This window comes from Simochromis diagramma, unplaced genomic scaffold (genome assembly GCF_900408965.1).
Source record: "Simochromis diagramma unplaced genomic scaffold, fSimDia1.1 OVJJ01000683.1, whole genome shotgun sequence".
Taxonomy (NCBI): domain Eukaryota; kingdom Metazoa; phylum Chordata; class Actinopteri; order Cichliformes; family Cichlidae; genus Simochromis; species Simochromis diagramma.
In genome coordinates this window covers 40,749-59,215 of record NW_024387158.1, presented here as the reverse complement: position 1 = coordinate 59,215, position 18,467 = coordinate 40,749, and the positions used below count along the sequence as shown (strand labels likewise).

General features: G+C 41.0%; 1 protein-coding gene across 4 annotated transcripts in view; it reads left to right on the top strand.

The window, feature by feature from the left end:
• The first annotated feature begins 6 nt into the window (after positions 1 to 6).
• Positions 7 to 18,467, top strand: part of pam (peptidylglycine alpha-amidating monooxygenase) — a 58,071-nt gene continuing 39,610 nt past the window's right edge. Inside the window, exons 1-3 of one of the 4 annotated variants that reach the window (XM_040048729.1) lie at positions 7 to 107; positions 11,550 to 11,730; positions 11,922 to 12,042. In XM_040048729.1, the coding sequence (XP_039904663.1) occupies positions 11,636 to 11,730; positions 11,922 to 12,042 (216 nt within the window). In that variant the 5' untranslated portion in view covers positions 7 to 107; positions 11,550 to 11,635. Of the gene's footprint in view, positions 108 to 10,085; positions 10,713 to 11,549; positions 11,731 to 11,921; positions 12,043 to 18,467 lie in introns of those variants that run through there. The other 3 variants (XM_040048732.1, XM_040048731.1, XM_040048733.1) reach the window with 3 other exon arrangements.

Genomic DNA, 18,467 nt, shown 5'->3' with positions numbered 1-18,467 from the left:
GGCTTTTACTCTGAAAAGTGAAAGTGTGGACGCCACTGCTTAAGCTCAAGGAAGCATAGGTTATTACAATAACAGGCGAGTGGAAGACGCTGAGTGGCAGCGTGCAGGTATCTTTTCACTTTCAAAATTCATATCTTCAGAATCTTTAATCAAGCTCTATAGTACTTTTGCTATTGTAGTGAAACTGATAACCTGACAAAAAACGAACAAGCTTAACAGATGGCGGGCGTTAGCTTATGTGGAAAACCGATATGAAAGTTGCCTTTTTAGTAACCTGATAAGGTAGACCTAGTTGTAGGAAACCCCTAGCTACATTTTTCTTTAGATTTCGCTTGCTTAGATATAAGGTCATGTATATGTATCGATTCGCTAAATCGATGCATTTTCCCTTTGTAGCTTCCGGTCTATGTCCAGGCGTGACATGTTTAGTCGTCACGCCAGTGCTATTTTTGCATTATTAAAAACAAACGCTCAATCAATCAATCAGTCGAATAAATAAATTCTCACGTAATAGCTACACGCTTGTCGTTATAGGCACCGACCAGCTGTCATGTCATAAAATGTATGAACGTGTCTACCCTTATATTGCAATGATTTTTTTTTTGTTTTTTAAAAGATGCTTAATGTTAGTATGTACGTAATAGTATACATGTGAAGATGTTCAGTAAGCCTTGCATTGTTTTTGACGTGTGGGAATAGCCCTGTTTCCATAGTTTCCTCCGTCTCCTGGGTTCTGATGTCAACAGAGCTTCCCCTTCTCACTCCTCCTCTGTTAAAGCCACCCTACTCTGTTATCTGTTAACAGATGATGAGTCACCAAGCAAGCAAAGCATCTCGGTTATTTTTCTTTCGCCATTAATAAGCATTCTCTGGGTTTCAAGTATGTTTCAAGTAGAGGAGAAAAGCAGTTGTTGTTGTTTGGATTTTGCCATAATGATGTTATCATCACATTTACGTCTTTGAGTATTTGAAAAGAAAAAAATTGAAAAGACTGTTTTAAAGCACGTTTTGCTACAAGCCTCATTCAGATAGCATTTTTTACTATTCCTTAAGGACATGACTTTCAAATACTGTTCAGATACTGCTTTCTCTGAAAATCCCCGAAAGGCCTTCAGAAAGCATTTAGAACTATAGCTCTAGATAAATTGCAAGAGAGTCTGACACACACATAAACTTGCCTAAAGGTTTTCCTGATCCACTTGATCCACTTCCAGCATATTCTTTTGGCATGTTGAATTTTAAGGCAAATTTGAGTCAATATGTGCGTTTTGTCTCAATTAACAGTTATATTTTCATTTTCACATACTGTATTAACACAATAGACCTAAAATCACACAAAACAAAAAATCTCAGTAGGAAAAAGATTTTTTTTTACAATGAAAACAGAATTAAAATGCAGAAAATGTCTCAAGCTTTTTTTGTATAACTATTTGTAAAATAATAATCATAATCATGCCACACAAATCATTTGTGCCACTCCAAAAATTAGTTCGTGTCCACAATAAGACAGACAATATCTATGTCGTCCCCTCAGCCTCCCTGGGAAAGTCTGTTCCAGGGTGCTGGAAAGTAGGGTGCATCTGTTTGTCGAATCTCAGATACAGGAGGAGCAATGTGGTTTTTATCCTGGTCGTGGAACACTGGACCAGGTTATTATCCTCTCACGGATACTTGAGGGTGCATGACAGTTGGCCTAACCAGTCTACATGTGTTTTGTGGATTTGGAGAATGCATTCAACTGTGTCCCTCGGAGTGTCCTGTGGGGGGTGCTCCTGGAGTATGGGATGTTTGGCCCATTGCTATGGGCCATTCGATCCTTATACAACCGTTGCATAGCCGGCAGTAAGTTGCCGGCTATGCCAGGGGTTCCCTGGTTCCCTTTTTTCACCGATTCTGTTCACAGTTTTTATGGACAGAATTTCTAGCCTAGAGACATAGCGGAAGGCTTTCACTTGGGTGGTCTCAGAATCTCATCTCAGCTTTTCGCGGAGGATGTGGTTCTTTTGGCTTCATTGGGTGATGGCGTCCAGCTCGCACTGGAATATTTCGCAACTCATTGTGAAGCGGTGGGAATGAGAATCAGCACCTCCAAAACTGAGTCCATGGTCCTTAGCTGGAAAAGGATGGAGGGCCTACTCCGGGTCAGAGGAGTATAAGTATCTCTGGGTTTTGTACACGAGTGATGGGAGAAGAGAGCGGGAGATCGACAGACGGATTGGTGCTGTGGCTGCAGTGATGTGAACCCGGTACCAGTCCGTTGTGGTGAAGAGAGAGCTGTGGGTAGTGACCGAAAGAACGAGATCGCGGACACAAGCGGCAAAAATGAGCTTCCTCAGAAGGGTTGCTGGCCTCTCCCTTAGAGAAAGGGTGAGAGGTTCAGCCATCTGGAAGGGTCTCAGAGTAAAGCCGCTGCTCCTCCACATGAAAAAGAGCCAGTTGAGGTGGTTTGGGCATCTGACAAAGATGCCTCCTGAGGTGTCTCTTGGGTGAGGTGTTCTGGGCATGTCCCACCAGGAGGAGGCCCTGGGGCAGACCCAGGACACGCTGGAGAGATTATATCTCGGCTGGTTTGGGAACGCCTTGGTGTTCCTTCAGACAAGCTGGAGGAGGTGGCTGCTTAGGCTGCTGCCCTCGCGACCAGGCCCCGGAAAAGCAAAAGAAGATGGATGGATGTTAGGGCTGCCACGATTAGTCGACTAGTCACGATTACGTCGACTATCAAAATCGTCGATGACTAATTTAATAGTCGACGCGTCGTTTGAAGCTTTGTAAGATCCCAAAAGACGCAGGAATAAGTAGTAGTATTTAAGAGTGTAATAATGGACTGAAACAGAAGATGACAGCACTGCATGTACAAGGATGCCAGCTGCTGTTAAACCCCGAAGAAGAAGAAGCAGTGTCCGGTATCGTAGCTTGATACCGGACACCATAGCTCAAGTCTCGATAGAGCCGGTGAGAACACCGGACTCCCGGCAAATTGTTTTCAAGCCCACCGCCGTCTTTTGCTACTCAGGTTAAACATGATATATGAGTCACTTAGATAACTTAAAAATGTTATTGTTTGGTTTTTTTTCAGTATTTTATTTGTTCCTGAGTAAATCGGTTTGGCTGAGATTAAAGTTATAGTTTTTACACAGCTGAATACACGTCAAGCAGACAACTGATTATCAGAAGTGTGAGATGGTCGAGAATATACTCCGGTGTCCTTTTATATTTTAGATAGCAAGGCGCAGACGGCTGAGTTTATTAAACTCCACCGAAACAATCTGCAAATTTCATTAAAATTTAATAAACTATCATCTTGGCTTTTTTTTTTAGTTAGCACATACCTTAACCTCTTAAGCCCCAAGGGGGTTTCTGAGCTTCCTGCTCGAAAATGTAATGCCCAAATCTAATTGATTATTTCTCTGCAATAGAGATTGAAAATGTGACGTCATTCAGGGGTAAACCCGCAAAGAATTCTGGGAACTCGTGGCAAGAGGTACTAGCGCACGCAGGCTTTCAATTGAAATCAGTTATACAGCGATAAAAAGAAACACAAAAATTGGCAAGAAGCTGTTGTATTATTAACTATTATTATCGGATTATCGGATTACGTCGTTGAAGAGAAATTGTTCGAGCCATGTTTCCGAAGTAACAAAGAGGCGACGGGTGGCCTGGATTGCAGCCATTCAAAGACCAAATATAACGTCTCAGAACACTCCAGCTCACAGGTTAGTCTGCTCCAAGCATTTCCACAAAGGTCAGTCTTCTGTTGTAGTTAATACGTCATTTTTCTTAACATAATTGGTGATATAGGTTACAAGCAAGTCTGGCGCTGAACAGAAATTGTCGCGCTATGCTCCTTTGTTTATTGTGCATAAATAGTAAATTGTCCTGACACAATATTGTGTTTCGCTTCTGTTATTACCATGGTACATTGACAAAAACATATACTTTTATTCACAGGATAAAACAGTTGTTTTGTATCACTAATTGCCCAGTACGATTACAGCATACAATATTATTGTCACTGCTACATTTCTGTGATGCGTACCAGAAATTATTTCCATTACTAATTAATTACCGTTGAGCTCAAAGGTCTTATTAATAAACGGTTAACGAATGTGTATTTATGAAGACGATTTGTGAGACTGGTAAACTTATGATATGTACCATGGTCTTTACTTTCTACACGGTGCATTTCAAGGTCCTGTACCCATCCGTCGGTAAACTGTACCTGGGCTTGTTGCAGTGACCTGAAGTTACTAAACTTCACGAGTGTATGAACTCACTCCAAGAAGCGTATAATTATAAATATGAGCGTGGTGAAAGTTGGGCAGCACGCTAACGTATTTTGTCCCTCTGTGTGCTCGTAAGGGTCTGACCCTTTCACTGGTTTGATTTTTTTCCTCGTATCTTTTCTTTGACTTTTCATCAAGTCTGTCTTTGTACGGACCGGCATTGTTCTCCTTCGTTTTGTACATACCTTTTTGGGGGGCAAAGAAAAAGCAAGAATTTATTGGAACCGAAGAATGAACGTTTTGCGGTGCTGCAAATGCTTGCATTTGATGCAGGTACTTGGATTGTTTTGCCACGAGTTCCCGGCATGCAATGCGCGAAAGTCACGTGGTCTGTCAATCTCTATTACAAACTCTGTCCTTACAATCCTGGTATCAAAATAAAGCTAACACTTGTGAGATTTCATCAGAGGTGTAAATATTGAAGCAGATATTACTGTGTCACAGTTACTGAGACTGGAACACAGAAAAAGTAATTATATTTTATCCTTGCCTAATTTTATTTTTTTTAATTTTTAGCATATAACCCTTTTAAAAATATGCCTCAGATCACATTTGGTTCCAGGATTTCAGTAACCAACATATAAACATCATCTGTGCAAAGAGTTATGTTTCTAAAGTGAAACAGTGAAAAATTACAGCCCTGTCTATACATGAATATCCAGACGTTGTACAAAAATGTCCAATTTTGGCACACAATTGGACACCATGCCAGTTGAATTTCTTAGGTATTGAAGAGCAGAAATTAATAACCGTATTTTCACGACCATAAGGCGCACTTAAAAGTCTTAGATTTTCTTCAAAAAGTGCGGCGCGCCCTATAGCGCGGTGCGCCCTATGTGTTGTAAGGAGGACGTAGCAGAGAACACCATGAGAACGTTAAAGGGTGAAGTGTGGGCGTTGATCGTATATACCGGGACAATCGCACATACCTGTATAAAAGAACAGGTATGTGCATTATGCAGGACATCGTTGTTTTAACAACCCTGAAAATGGCAAAGAGACACGCTTACGAAGCACAGTTTAAACTGAAGGCCATCAGCTACGCGGAGGAACATGGAAATCGAGCAGCGGCGAGAGAATTTAAGATTAACGAATCGATGGTTCGCAAATGGAGGAAGCTGGAAAACAAGCTCCGGCAGGTCAAGAAAACGCAGCTGAGTTTCCGCGGACATAAGGCGAGGTGGCCCGAGTTGGAGGAAAGACTCGAGCGGTGGATCATCGAGCAAAGAGCGAGCGGGAGAAGCGTTTCGACGGTCACCATTCGGCTAAAAGCAGTTTCACTAGCTGAAGAGATGAACATTGAACATTTCCAAGGAGGTCCGTCTTGGTGCTTTCGTTTTATGAAACGGTGCCATTTTTCCATCCGGACCAGGACTACGGTAGCGCAGCAACCTCCAGCGGATTACCGGTATAAGGAAAAGCTGGCCATCTTCCGCTCCTACTGCAGCAAACACATCGGCGACAAAAACATCCAGCCCAGCCACATCACAAACATGGACGAGGTCCCGCTCACTTTTGACATCCCGGTGAGTCACACTGTGGAGAAGAAGGGGTAGCGATACGCACAACGGGGTATGAAAAGTCTTCTTTTACTGTTGTGCTTGGCTGCCATGCTAATGGACAGAAACTGCCGCCTATGGTGATTTTTAAGCGAAAGACTTTGCCTAAAGAGAAGTTTCCAGCAGAAATCATCATTAAGGCAAATGAAAAGGGCTGGATGGATGAGGAAATGATGAAAGACTGGCTGAGGGAGGTGTATGTAAGGAGACCAGGTGGTTTTTTTCCACGCATCACCATCGCTGTTGATCTGTGACTCTATGCGTGCCCATCTCACAGCCGATGTGAAAAAACTTGTGAAGCAAATGAACTGTGAGCTTGCTGTCATTCCGGGAGGCCTGACAAAGGAACTCCAACCGCTGGACATCGGTGTGAACCGCACGTTCAAAGTAAGGCTGCGAGCGGCCTGGGAGCGATGGATGACCGGTGGAGACCACAGTTTCACTAAGAGTGGAAGGCAGCGCCGGGCGAGTTACGCCACAATTTGCTAATGGATTGTAGATGCTTGGGCTAACATGTCTGCTGGCACTGTTGTTCAAGCTTTCGCAAAAGCCGGCATCGTTTCCGAGGAGCCGCACGGCACGGAAAGTGACTCTGACGGTGAAGACGGTGAACCTGGCATGTTTGATGGAGATTTAGCGCAGCTGTTCAATTCAGACACAGAGGATGAGGACTTTGATGGGTTTGATTGATGATAAAAATGTGAGTACCAAACTTTGTTTTGCTCCTGCTTTATTTTTAAATACGCACACTTGTATGCTTGTGTGTTGTTGATGATGACGATTACCGGCAATAGAAATGTGAGTAAGGTACCGAATTCAGGTTTGCTCCCGCTTTATTTTTAAATACGCATACGGTACTTGTATGCGCCCTATGGTCCAGTGCGCCTTATGTGTGTGTTAAATACAGTAAGGGCACACATAACTGAGACTGCGCCTTTTAGCACAGTGCGCCTTATGGTCGTGAAAATACGGAAATTTTATTAACCCTTTAAGACCTACCATAGAACCAAGTCCGCCAGAGCTTATATTATATTTTTACATGCTGTGGTGCCATTTTTGGGAGCATTTCAAGTTGCTATACATCAATACAACAATTATAGCCCAGATTTTAATAATATGTATTCATTAAGTGCATTGTAATTACATAAATTGCAAAAAAAGTGCAATAAACTACAAAAAAATTGAAAATCGTTTTTGCTTTTTTAACATATATTTCTAGTTAGAGAAATTTAAGAGGCTTATCCCTCAAAACTGTAAATACAAAAAAGTTGCACAAAATAGTTTCCTACCACAGTGCAATATGAGTCCTAAGCATCCCAGAAACGACACAGAAAGTCATAAAGTCAAACATAACTTTTAAAAAGACCAGTATAGGCCCTGAGGCCCTGATGGTAAAAAAGACTACATTTCCGCGAAAATGACGTCACTTCCGGTTTCGGGCAGGTAATGGCGGACATGCAAAAGTTCGCGCTGACGTCTATTTCAACGTAGGAAGTGTTATGAACAGCTGATCGGATCGGCAAAGCGTGTTTCTGGAATATTGTGTTTTTGTTCCTGCAAGCGCTTTTTATGCAGTTTTTGCAAAGCTATATGTGGAAGGAAACTGTGACCTAGGACAAGCTGATGGCATAAGATGTAAGTACAACTCCTCCGGTTTCATATGCAAAAAAAATTATTGCGCTATCTTACGTGGTTGCAGAGCTACCGGGATTTAAAAATAGTTACGTAAAACAGAGCGTGCCCGCTACGACCGGCTCTAAAGGGTTAACAGGCCTAAAAATGCTTTTTTTAAAATATATTTTTGAAGAATTAACCACACATTTACATGGCAATGGCCCTTTTCTGCAGTGTGCATGAAGCGTTTAATTGGTCTCTGGCCCTTTAAACTCAGAGGGGCTGTAACTTTGGTTTCTTTTGGTCAATTTGCATGATTGACACCTCTTTTTAATCGTTTTAGCCAATAGAATCAAAGTAACGATGCCACGTTCACGTCACTTCAACCAATCAGACGTTACAATGCCAAAATCCACGTGGGCCCAAATTTGCTGCATGTGGCGTCTGTCCAGTCACGTGTCTGTAGGTGGGTCTAAAATGGAGATTGTTGACGTAAAACGGCTCTGATGCGGCTAGGTAGGCGTGGTAACTTCTGATAATCACGTGGCTACCGTCTACCAGCGAAAATAACGGAGGAAATTGGGACGGTAAGCCAATCTCTGTCTTAGTGCATTTGCGTCGCTATGTGTTTTTGTGGTCTTCTTTTGCGGCTCATTCAGGGAATTTTGGTCTGATCGTGGTGAAACTTGGTGTGTGGAGTCAGTGATAGCTCTGGAAGCTAACCAGCCTATCTTTAGCCGGTTACATGAAGTCTGGAGAATTTCCGGTTTGATTTTGTTTGTTTGGCGGTCCTCTGCACATTTACGTAACTGCTCTTTTAATCATGGCTTGTTTTCGATGTGTTTGGTGGTTGTAGAAATGGTTTATATGACATTTTAGCTGAGATTCAGAGGTTTCTGTGGATACCACACATGTCTGGACTTATATTTCTCACCCCGTGTTATAACCGATTAAATGTGATCTCCTCCTTTTCGCCCCCGGTACCGGGGGCGTGGGGCTTAAAGCTGTAAGCTAATAATAGTTATATAAGAGCAGATGCATGCTGGTGCAATAAGCTGTACGTTGTACATCCAATGGATGTTGAAAAGGCTCTGGAGGTCCCTGTATTAAGCACGTAAACCTGTGACACAAAAATCACCAAACTCGGACCACCACAGACTGTTTTCCATCGTGGTGATGAATAAAATGCTGGGCTGGCATGTAAAAGGGCATTTATTCCCTTCAAGGACCTGAAGCTCCATAAAGCACCCCTCCATTAGCCAAACCCATCTGTTCTCCAATTGGATTGTTAAATTTGTGATTGATATGACATTGGCCAATCAGATGAAATTAAGAAAAATAGGGTCAAAATTCGTACTTGTAACTTGAAACTTGAGTGCAGAATTTCACACGTATTTTTTGGCTAACTCCACACACAAATTCTTTTTACACATACAAATCTTTTTTACGCACACACAAATTCTTTTTACACATACACATCTTTATTACGCACACACAAATTCTTTTTACACATACAAATCTTTTTTACGCACACACAAATTATTTTTACACATACACATCTTTATTACGCACACACAAATTCTTTTTACAAATACACATCTTTATTACGCACACACAAATTATTTTTACACATACAAATCTTTTTTACACGCACACAAATTATTTTTACACATACAAAACTTTTTTACACACACACAAATTATTTTTACACATACAAATCCTGATTTACAAGTACAAAATATTTATGACCACAATTTGAGCCCATAGTTTTAAGTCTGCACTTCTGACTTGATGAGAGTGCGTCTTGTGCTATGTCATCTAAAATCTGTCATTTTATTTGGACTCATGGCATGCCCATCAACTCTTTTGGGTTAAATATTCAAAGAGGTCTTGAAAATGGAACAATATAGCAATTTGGTTACAGTTGCAGGATTCATTTTAGCAGTCAAAATGCCAATCGCCTCATCCCTGCTTGTCTGTGGCAGTCAAGGCATTAGGGATAGGGTTTGGACTCAGGGGTTAGGGCTTTATATTGGACTATTGATCACACCATATGGACATAACTTTGCCCTGCTAGTCTGCTCACCTGAAGTGAACTACTTTTTCATTGCTGTTAATTGTTTTGCTGCATTTGTTGTATGTATGAATAATACTAATAAATTAGTACTTGTGTTGGACCAATGAGGCTATGAGTTAAGCAAGACATTTTGAGGAAGTCAGTGCATTTCAGACTGATGACATTAAAATACCACAATGACACAAAACATACGGGGGCGTGGGGGAGCATTTTAGTTTATCACTTTTGTGGTGATGATTGCATTATTTAGCTTGGAACTTTTGTTAGAGCTCATCAAACAACGTGAGGCAGCACACCCTCATGTTACAAAATCAACCATTATGTCCACAAGACCGTTAGATGTCATATGTGACTTAGAGTGGGTTTAAAAAATTGATTTCCCCGATTCAAATTGATTTTAGTTCTTAAATAATGCAATATCGATTCAATAAATCCTGAATTGATTAAATGAACAAAAATATAAGATATATATATATATATATATATATATATCAGAAATAAATGTAATGTAAAAAATAAATATACCAATGATAAATATGCAATGAATGGTATAAATATATGTAGAAATGAAAAGAATATGTGCAAATTACTGAATATGCAGAAAGTCAGAAGATGAATATTGTGCAAAACGCCATTTATGGAGTGCATAAAATGTCATAGTTTCAATAAAGTGACAGTGAAGTGGTCAGTGTTCAGCAGTCTGATGCCCTGATGGAAAAAGCTGTCCCTCAATCTGCTGGTTCCGGACCAGATAGACCAGTACCTCCTACCTGACGGAAGTAGTTGAACAGTGACTTTGACTGGGGTGACCTGAGTCTTTGATAACCCTTCCCGCTTTCCTCAGGCACCGCTTGCTGTAGATGTCCTGGAGGGTGGGAAGCTCCCCTCCAATTATCCTTTCGGAACACCGCACCGCTCTCCGAAGAGCTTTGCGGTTGTAGGCAGTGCTGTTGCCATACCAAGTAGTGATGCATCCAGTGAGGATGGTCTCAATGGCACCGCGGTGGAAGGTCTTGAGGATGCGGCGGCCCATGCCGAATCTGTTCAGTCTCCTGAGAAAGAATAGGCGCTGCTGTGTTTACTTCACTATTTTGTTCCTGTGAACTGACAATGTGAGATCCTCCGCCAGATGTACACCTGGGAAACGAAAGCTGCTCACTCACAGCAGCGCCATTGATGGTAATGGGGAAATTTGCTTCTCTACACCTTCAGAAGTCCACTATCATCTCTTTTGTCTTTGTGACATTAAGGATGAGATGATTCTCTTCGCACCTTGTAAGCTGCCTCATCACCTTTGGTGATAAGACCCATCACTGTCGTGTTGTCCACAAAACCTGAAACAATGAAATTGGAGTTGCTAGTGGCCGTGCAGTTGTGGTGTAGGGTGAGTACAGGAGAGGGCCCAGTACACACCCCTGTGGAGCACCAGTTTTCATTATGACTGGGGATAAGGTGATGCTGCCCAGTCTGACCACCTGGTGTCTGTCAGACAGGAAGTTAAGGATCCAGCTGCAGAGAGAGCTGCTCAATCCTAGATCCTGCAGTTTCCTGTCCACCCTTTAGGGAACAATGGTATCCTTACTGGATAATAATTAACACACTCTATGAATGGAAAGAGTTGTAGATGTTGTAGTTGTAGATGAATCTGAAACCAATTTGGGCCAGTTGAAAAATTCTGTGATAATTCCATTATGATTTAAATTCTAAGACTAGTATAGAAAGTGAATTCCCATCAATTTCCATCTCTACATCTATTCAAAAACAACCTTGACCTTTTCAGTAACGTGAAATGTTGTGATTTCTGTAATATCATGATATTTTATCTCGCATTAAACTTTACTCCCCTAAGCTTTAATATTATATCAAACTCACCAGGTAGATGTGTCAATTAAACAGTGTTTACTGTCTAATGGACACATTTTGTTAACAAAATAATTATATATTGCTGCCTTATTGGGTTCTATATCTGTCACTTTTGCATTTAGCATGTTTTTGTTTTTTGTTTTTGTTCTCCAGGTTTCTGCTCCAGGATTTTTGTTTGACAGTGACAGCATCTATTTTTACATTTTCAGCATAGAGACATTACACTGATTATCACTGGAATGATGGGAGTTCCTGCATCCTGTGTGGTGGTGCTAACATTCATTCTTTACAGCCACAGTTTGAAAATACAAAGTACTCTGCATGTGTCTAAAAGGTAAAAATATACACATATTGTTTTATTTTTTGTCTAGCTACAGCCTTACTAGGCTGTTAAAGCAACTTTAATTATAAAAACACAAAAATGTATGGATTGGTATATGATATGGTATGCTGGTTCTTGTTTTGATGTGTTTTTGGTGTAATTGAACATGTTATTAATAATTGATTGTGTCTGTATTACTGAAGTTCTCAGGAAAATGTTCTGAATCCCAGTAAATGTGTGTCCAGGACTAATCAGCAGCAGATAATAGCAAATCCATACAACTTCTCTGTGGATCTTCGCATGCCTGGTGTTATCCCAACTGGGGTAAGTCTGTTTCCACTCAATGTTGGTGTGTGTCTATCAGTAGGGATGTGCGATATGACCAAAATCTCATATCCCGATATAAAACATCTATCGTCCCGATAATGATATAAATCACAAAAATATAAAATTTTCTGTATATTCTGTGAATCTCGGGCAGCTCGACTTGCGTGAAGTGTTTCCAGCTGGGCGTCTTGTACCTGGAGTCTAATGTTTTAACCGATACATGAAACTATACCTTCTCAAACATAAGATGTAATGGCCACCGTTTTCTTTGTGAGTATTTATTACACGGCGTGCTGCAGGGAAAAGCCTGTTCTAACATTTGACTCTAAGGTTTATTTTTTAGCACCTGACGGCTCTTTTTTGCATCTCATCTGTAAACACTCTTCATACTCTTTCACGTGATTCAGTTTATTTTGAAAAGTCTCAACAGGATCTTGAGCTTTATTGTGAAAGGTTTATGTGGAAAATAAACAAGCGGACATGCGGTGGTTTTACCGTCGTTGTTGCTAACTTGTTGTTGTGCTTGTCCGTCCATAGTGTGGTTATATTAAATATAAGAGAAAGAAAGAACTTTAAGAAATTAATATAGCCACTACAGTGACCATCAAAACGATGAAAAAATATTGCCGTAAACAGTTTATTTTGCGACACCATGAAGCAAACGATAGCGTAAAATGAAACGATAGATGTTTTTATATCGTCATCCAATATATATCGTTATATGGAACAGCCCTATCTATCAGTTGTTTGTTTCAGAAGTTTATGCGCACTTATCAAGGGTATGAATGCCATGGTAATTTGGGGCTTATAATTAGTTGTTTGACCTGTTCTTTTAAATAAAGTAGAATGATTGCATAGCTTATATATTTAATGACTTTAAAATAAAAGAATTTAGTGCACAAGTTTAATTTTTAAAACATGATTTTTCTTTGTCCACACATTTAATACATGCAGGCTCAAATATATTTATATATACGCCCAGTAATATTCAGTGTCCTTAAACAAGTTGTACGTTAACCAAATGCTTTTGGTAGCCATTAACAAGTTTCTGGCACAACTCTGGATGGATACATGATCACCTTTCTGCTTTTCTGACCTTTGCCAGCGCCATCTTACCCTTCCGACCATACACAAACATCACACGGGGAAGACAGGTCAGAGAGGTATAACAATGGAAAATGCACAACATGAGGAAAGATGAGGATGAAAAAGAACTCCCCCCAGACTGAGCTCCAACAGGGAGATCAGTTTGAGAACAGAAAAAAAACGTCTCAGCACTAGGGCTGCCACAAACAATTATTTCGATAGTCGACTAGTCACCGATTATTTTTGCGATTAGTCAGCTTGAAGTGTTTAAGGTATGTGCTAACTAAAAATAAAGACAAGATGATAGTTTTATTAAATTTTAATGAAATTTGCGGGTTGTTTCAGTGAAGTTTAATAAACTCTGCCGTCTGCTCCTTGCTATCTAAAATATAACAGGACACCGGAGTATATTCTTGAGCATCTCACACTTCTGATAATCAGTTGTCTGCTTGACGTTTATTCAGCTGTGTAAAAACTATAACTTTATTTCTCAGCCAAACCGATTTACTCAGGAACAAATAAAATACTAAAAAAGCCAAACAATAACATTTTTAAGTTATCTAAGTGACTTATATTACATGTTTAACCTGAGTAGCGAAAGACGGCGGTGGGTTTGAAAACGATTTGCCTGGAGTCCGGTGTTCTCACAGGCTCTAATGAGCCTTGAACCCTGGCTAACTATCGAGCTAGTGGGTAACAGACGTCTCTGAAAACGTCAGAGCGCTTTTGAAAATATGTGGTGTCTTGATAAACTGAGCAGATATTTGAGGTTTACACAGCTACATTCTCGCCTGAAAATATGTTAAACTTTATTTTGTGACCCAAAAAGAATAATAAGAGTAATATTAAAACTAACTAGCTGCCGCCATTGTTGACTACTGCGCTGGGCCGCGCTATGAATTCTGGGACACAGCTTCTTCTTCTTTGGGGGTTAACGGCAGCTGGCATACTTGTACATGCAAATACTACTACTTATTCCTGCGTCTTTTGGGATCTTACAAAGCTTCAAACGACGCGTCAACTGTTAAATTAGTTGTCGCCGATTTTAATAGTCGACGTAATCGTGACTAGTCGACTAATCGTGGCAGCCCTACTCAGCACATAGCACATGAATCATCACATCTCACAACACGGAAGACATAAGCTTTGAAGGCGTTTGGAGGGGGTGGGGTGTGTGTGTGTGTAGGTCTGTGTCAGTGTACATGCGTGTGTGTGTGTGTGTGTGTGTGTTCCGTGTTCAGGCGCATGAGATGAGATGGTAGTTGGTTAGTGCGAACAAACTGCTCCCAATTTTACAGTAGTCTAATGTCCGTCACTGGTCACCAGGTCTCTCAATTCCCATTTTTCTTCTTCAAGATGTTATCCAGATTGCAGAGCCATGAGCTTCTCCAAGTTCTTATCCAAACAACTACTCCAAAAAAACTCACAGCCCTGACCATCGTCTATCATGTCGGCCAGCCTTATGGGATTTTGAACAGCTGTAGCCGCTTCTTGTTCTTCGATAAGCCAGGTCTGAGACAGCTCCAATCAACCAGAACTCTGTTATCATAGTTCCGAATTGGTAGATCTCATTCAATGTCCTCCATCGAGAGTGTCACAAGACACACGACGCAACCGACCATCGAGTATCCGGCAGCAAACGTCTCTGCAGGACAATTAGGCTCTCCCAAGCCTAGGAGTTGTCAGTTCCATTAAGGGACCAATTGAGCAAATCCATAATTCTTCTTTAGGTTTTTAGAGAGTCTGGGAGACTCTCTTAGGGATAGAGAATACGCGAGAAAGTGCGACTGCCTCCATCAAGAGCCAAGAGAGAAATTTTGCCCCAGAGACAACAGATGTATCCCCTAATGGGATACATCACTAAAGGTGGTTGAGAATAATGGGGCTAAGGTCCTGAAGGGCTTCCAGACAGACAGATCTGGTTGGCCACCAACCAGACACAGTGTTGGTTGACAAGGAATAGAAGACCACAGTTGTGATACATGTGATAGTCCCAAGGGACAGCAACATCAGCCAGAAGGAACACAAGAAAATGGAGAAGTGCCAGGGTTGAATGAATAACTGAAGCAGATCTGGAAGGTAAAATCCACAGTGTTCCTTAATAATAGAAGAATTGAGGGCTCTAACCCCGAAACTGGAAGATTGGCTCAAGCAGATTTCAGGCACAACAAAGGTCATTATCAAGAATTACACAATTAGTACTGTGCCAAAGCCTCAAACTTCCAGGCATCTGGTAGAGCACCCATGCTTGAGAAACATATCACCCCCCCTCAGAGTGAAAGGGTTTTATTATTATTATTATTTTTTTAAATACTGATTAAGGCATACTAGATGATACATAGCCACCTGCGATGCATCTACTGAGCTGACAATGTGGCCAGACTAAAAGTAGTCACCCAACCAAGAGCACAACTGCCCCAACTCACTCACAATGTCTCATCAGAGGAGACGTATACAAATGTAAACACTGCGCTATGCACCATCCCTATTAACAGTATCACTGAAACCAGTGAGCGCATATATACCACTGCGACAATAATCCTTGAAATACTTATAAGATATTACGTATAAGATCTATAATGCATTTAAAGGAAGACACCTTTGAAGAAGAAGGCTTAGAATTAAAATAGAATGGAATAGAATAGCTTCTCCGCGAATTGGTACCTGCTGGTGCTGGAGGGGTTTGTGTGTCCCAAGGATCCCAGGGGCTATGTTGTCTGGAGGCCTTTGCCGCTTGGTAGGGTCTCCCATGGCAAATTGGTTCTGGGTGAGGGACCAGACAAAGAGGGATTTAGAAGAGTAGAACATCAAGGAACAGTTCACTCTGCCCCGGATAGGGTGCCCCACCCTGAAGCCAGGCCTCATCTCATAAGCAATGCCAGCCCATCCTTATTTAGGCAATCTCAAAGAAGTTCCTCCAGATGTAATGGTCTTCTGGCATGGCCTTTGGTCTATAGTTTACCTCACAGATTTTCACTGGGATTGATTTGAATTCAGTTAAATTCAACTCAATTTTATTTACACAGTTGGTCAACGTTTTAGAACACCCCAATTTTTCCAGTTATTTACTACAATTCAAGTTGTTCTAGTCCAATAAATAGTTTAAAATGTAAATGCCCCGGGCAACAGAAACCTGAGGAAGAACAGAAACTGCCCTGCACAGCATGCACCACCAATAGACAGGAAAGGTGGCTGATATAGAAAATTCTTACCAATGGTTGGAGAAGGTTGGACTGAAAGATGGCTCAGACGCATGACTCATGGCAGCAATGGGAACAAGCTCTAAGCACAAGATCTATAGAGACTGGGGTCCACTACACCAGACAGGAACCCCAGATGCAGGGTCAAAGATGACCCTGAAACAATCTGGCATATAAATATAGGGTGCAAGATTGTTTCAGACAGGGCATACAGGAACATCTGTGCTGAGTATGGCTGTGTAAAGGTGGTGAGAATGACAAAAGTAAGATCTCGTGAGACCAGATGCAGATGGAGAAACTAGTAGTTGACTAACCAACCAGACATAGCAGTGGTGGATAAGCAGAGGAAAAAGGCCGTAGTGATAGATACAAAGTGATAGCAACTAGGGCTGGGCCATATTATACTGTTCACAGTAATACCAGTACAATGTTAGGCAACGATAAGAAAATGAAGTATCGCGATGGAATATGGATAAAACGTGCATGCACAGTGCCTTTCTTTTCATACGCACATGGCCGAAAAAGCATAGCGGCAGCGGAAAATGAGAAGGGAGAAAACGCATTGAGTGAAACGGATGAGCCAGAATGGCTTTGTAAAAATGGTGCCACTTCAGTGGTGTGGAACTGGTTTGGTGTTTGTCCGTCAGATACCCACCAAAGCACTTTTTTTTTTTTTTGTTGGACATGCAAGCGACTTTGTCGCTATATTTAGCGAGTTTTCAGACCCCTTAGCGACTTTTTTTCTAAAAAAAGTTGCTAAAAAAAGACGTGAAGGCGCGTATCGTTTTACTCTCAACAAGCAGCGGGTGCTGCAACGCAGTCAGTTCTTCTTTTACTCTTTTACTCTTATGCTGTTTTGTGGATCACAAGGTTTAAAACTACTTATAAACACACACACACAAAGTAACTCCACCAGAGTGCCTATTTCGGGTCACTTTTGCCGGTCCAAGCCCGGGTAAAGGAGCAGGGTTGGAATTGTGACATTAAAAAAAACAATAATTGCTAAAAGAAATTTAATTTGTAGTTCTAAATAAACTCTAAATGCATTTAGAACGTTTTTTACTCACTTTATGTCTCTTCCACGATGTTATTTCTCTCTCCAACAACATAGGTTACAATTAGATTAGCATGACCAATTATGCAAATTAGGCGATGGCGTCATTTAGTGACTTCTAGCGACTTTTAGGACAACCAATAGCGATTTTCCTTACTGAGGAGTTGGCAACACTGGTCCTAAACTCCATCCCTTTCAAGTCCCAAAGTCAAACGAACACTGCAGCATCACTGAGAGTTAAAAACTGTCTAAATTCTTTCATCTTTAATAAAACGATCAGCATTGCTGCTTTGCCAGGTGTAACTATGAAGTTTAACATCCAGGCATCCATGAAAACAGAATTTATTACATTTAATGGAGTTAGAAGTTAGCAGGAAGTTAGCGGAAGTTAGCTCACTACCTAAGCATGATATAGCATGTTCTGACTGAGAGATTTCTGAAAAAATTCAAATGTACAGCTCTGCTATCACTTCCAACATAAATGAAGACAGAAAACTAAACAGCAGTGACGTTTGTAAGGTTACTGAAGTTGGGCTAGGTGGTATATAATGATGTGCTGCGTGATCGCTAGCGATACAGCTATGTTAGCATAACATAAACAGTGAAGCTAGAGGATGAACGCTAACACTTTTCCACTCGATAAAAGTTAACGTGAAGGTTCCTGATGGTTAGAGACAAATGCAATCGCATGGCAGGATGCTGTAAACGGACCAAACTTCAGTTAGGAGAACAACTGAGATAATCCATCCACAATACGAGGTTAGTCATTAATATACTGCAACAACATGGGAATAGAGCAGCTGTGATAGAATACAGCATTAATGAATCAAAGGTACCTAAGTGGAGGAAACAAGAAGAATGAGTTGAATGAAGTTTGATTTATCTGACTGCTTTGTTTCGCTTAATGTGTCTTATAATCCCGTGCACCTTATAGTCCGAAAAATACATATTTGACTTTTTTATTTGGCACACTGCAGTTTAATGTTGCAAAGCACCTCTTTTTAACTTCAGTGGATATTATACATGGTTATGCTCAGGATATCTCAGCCCATTTCTACTGGAAATGCCTTTTGGTTAAACTT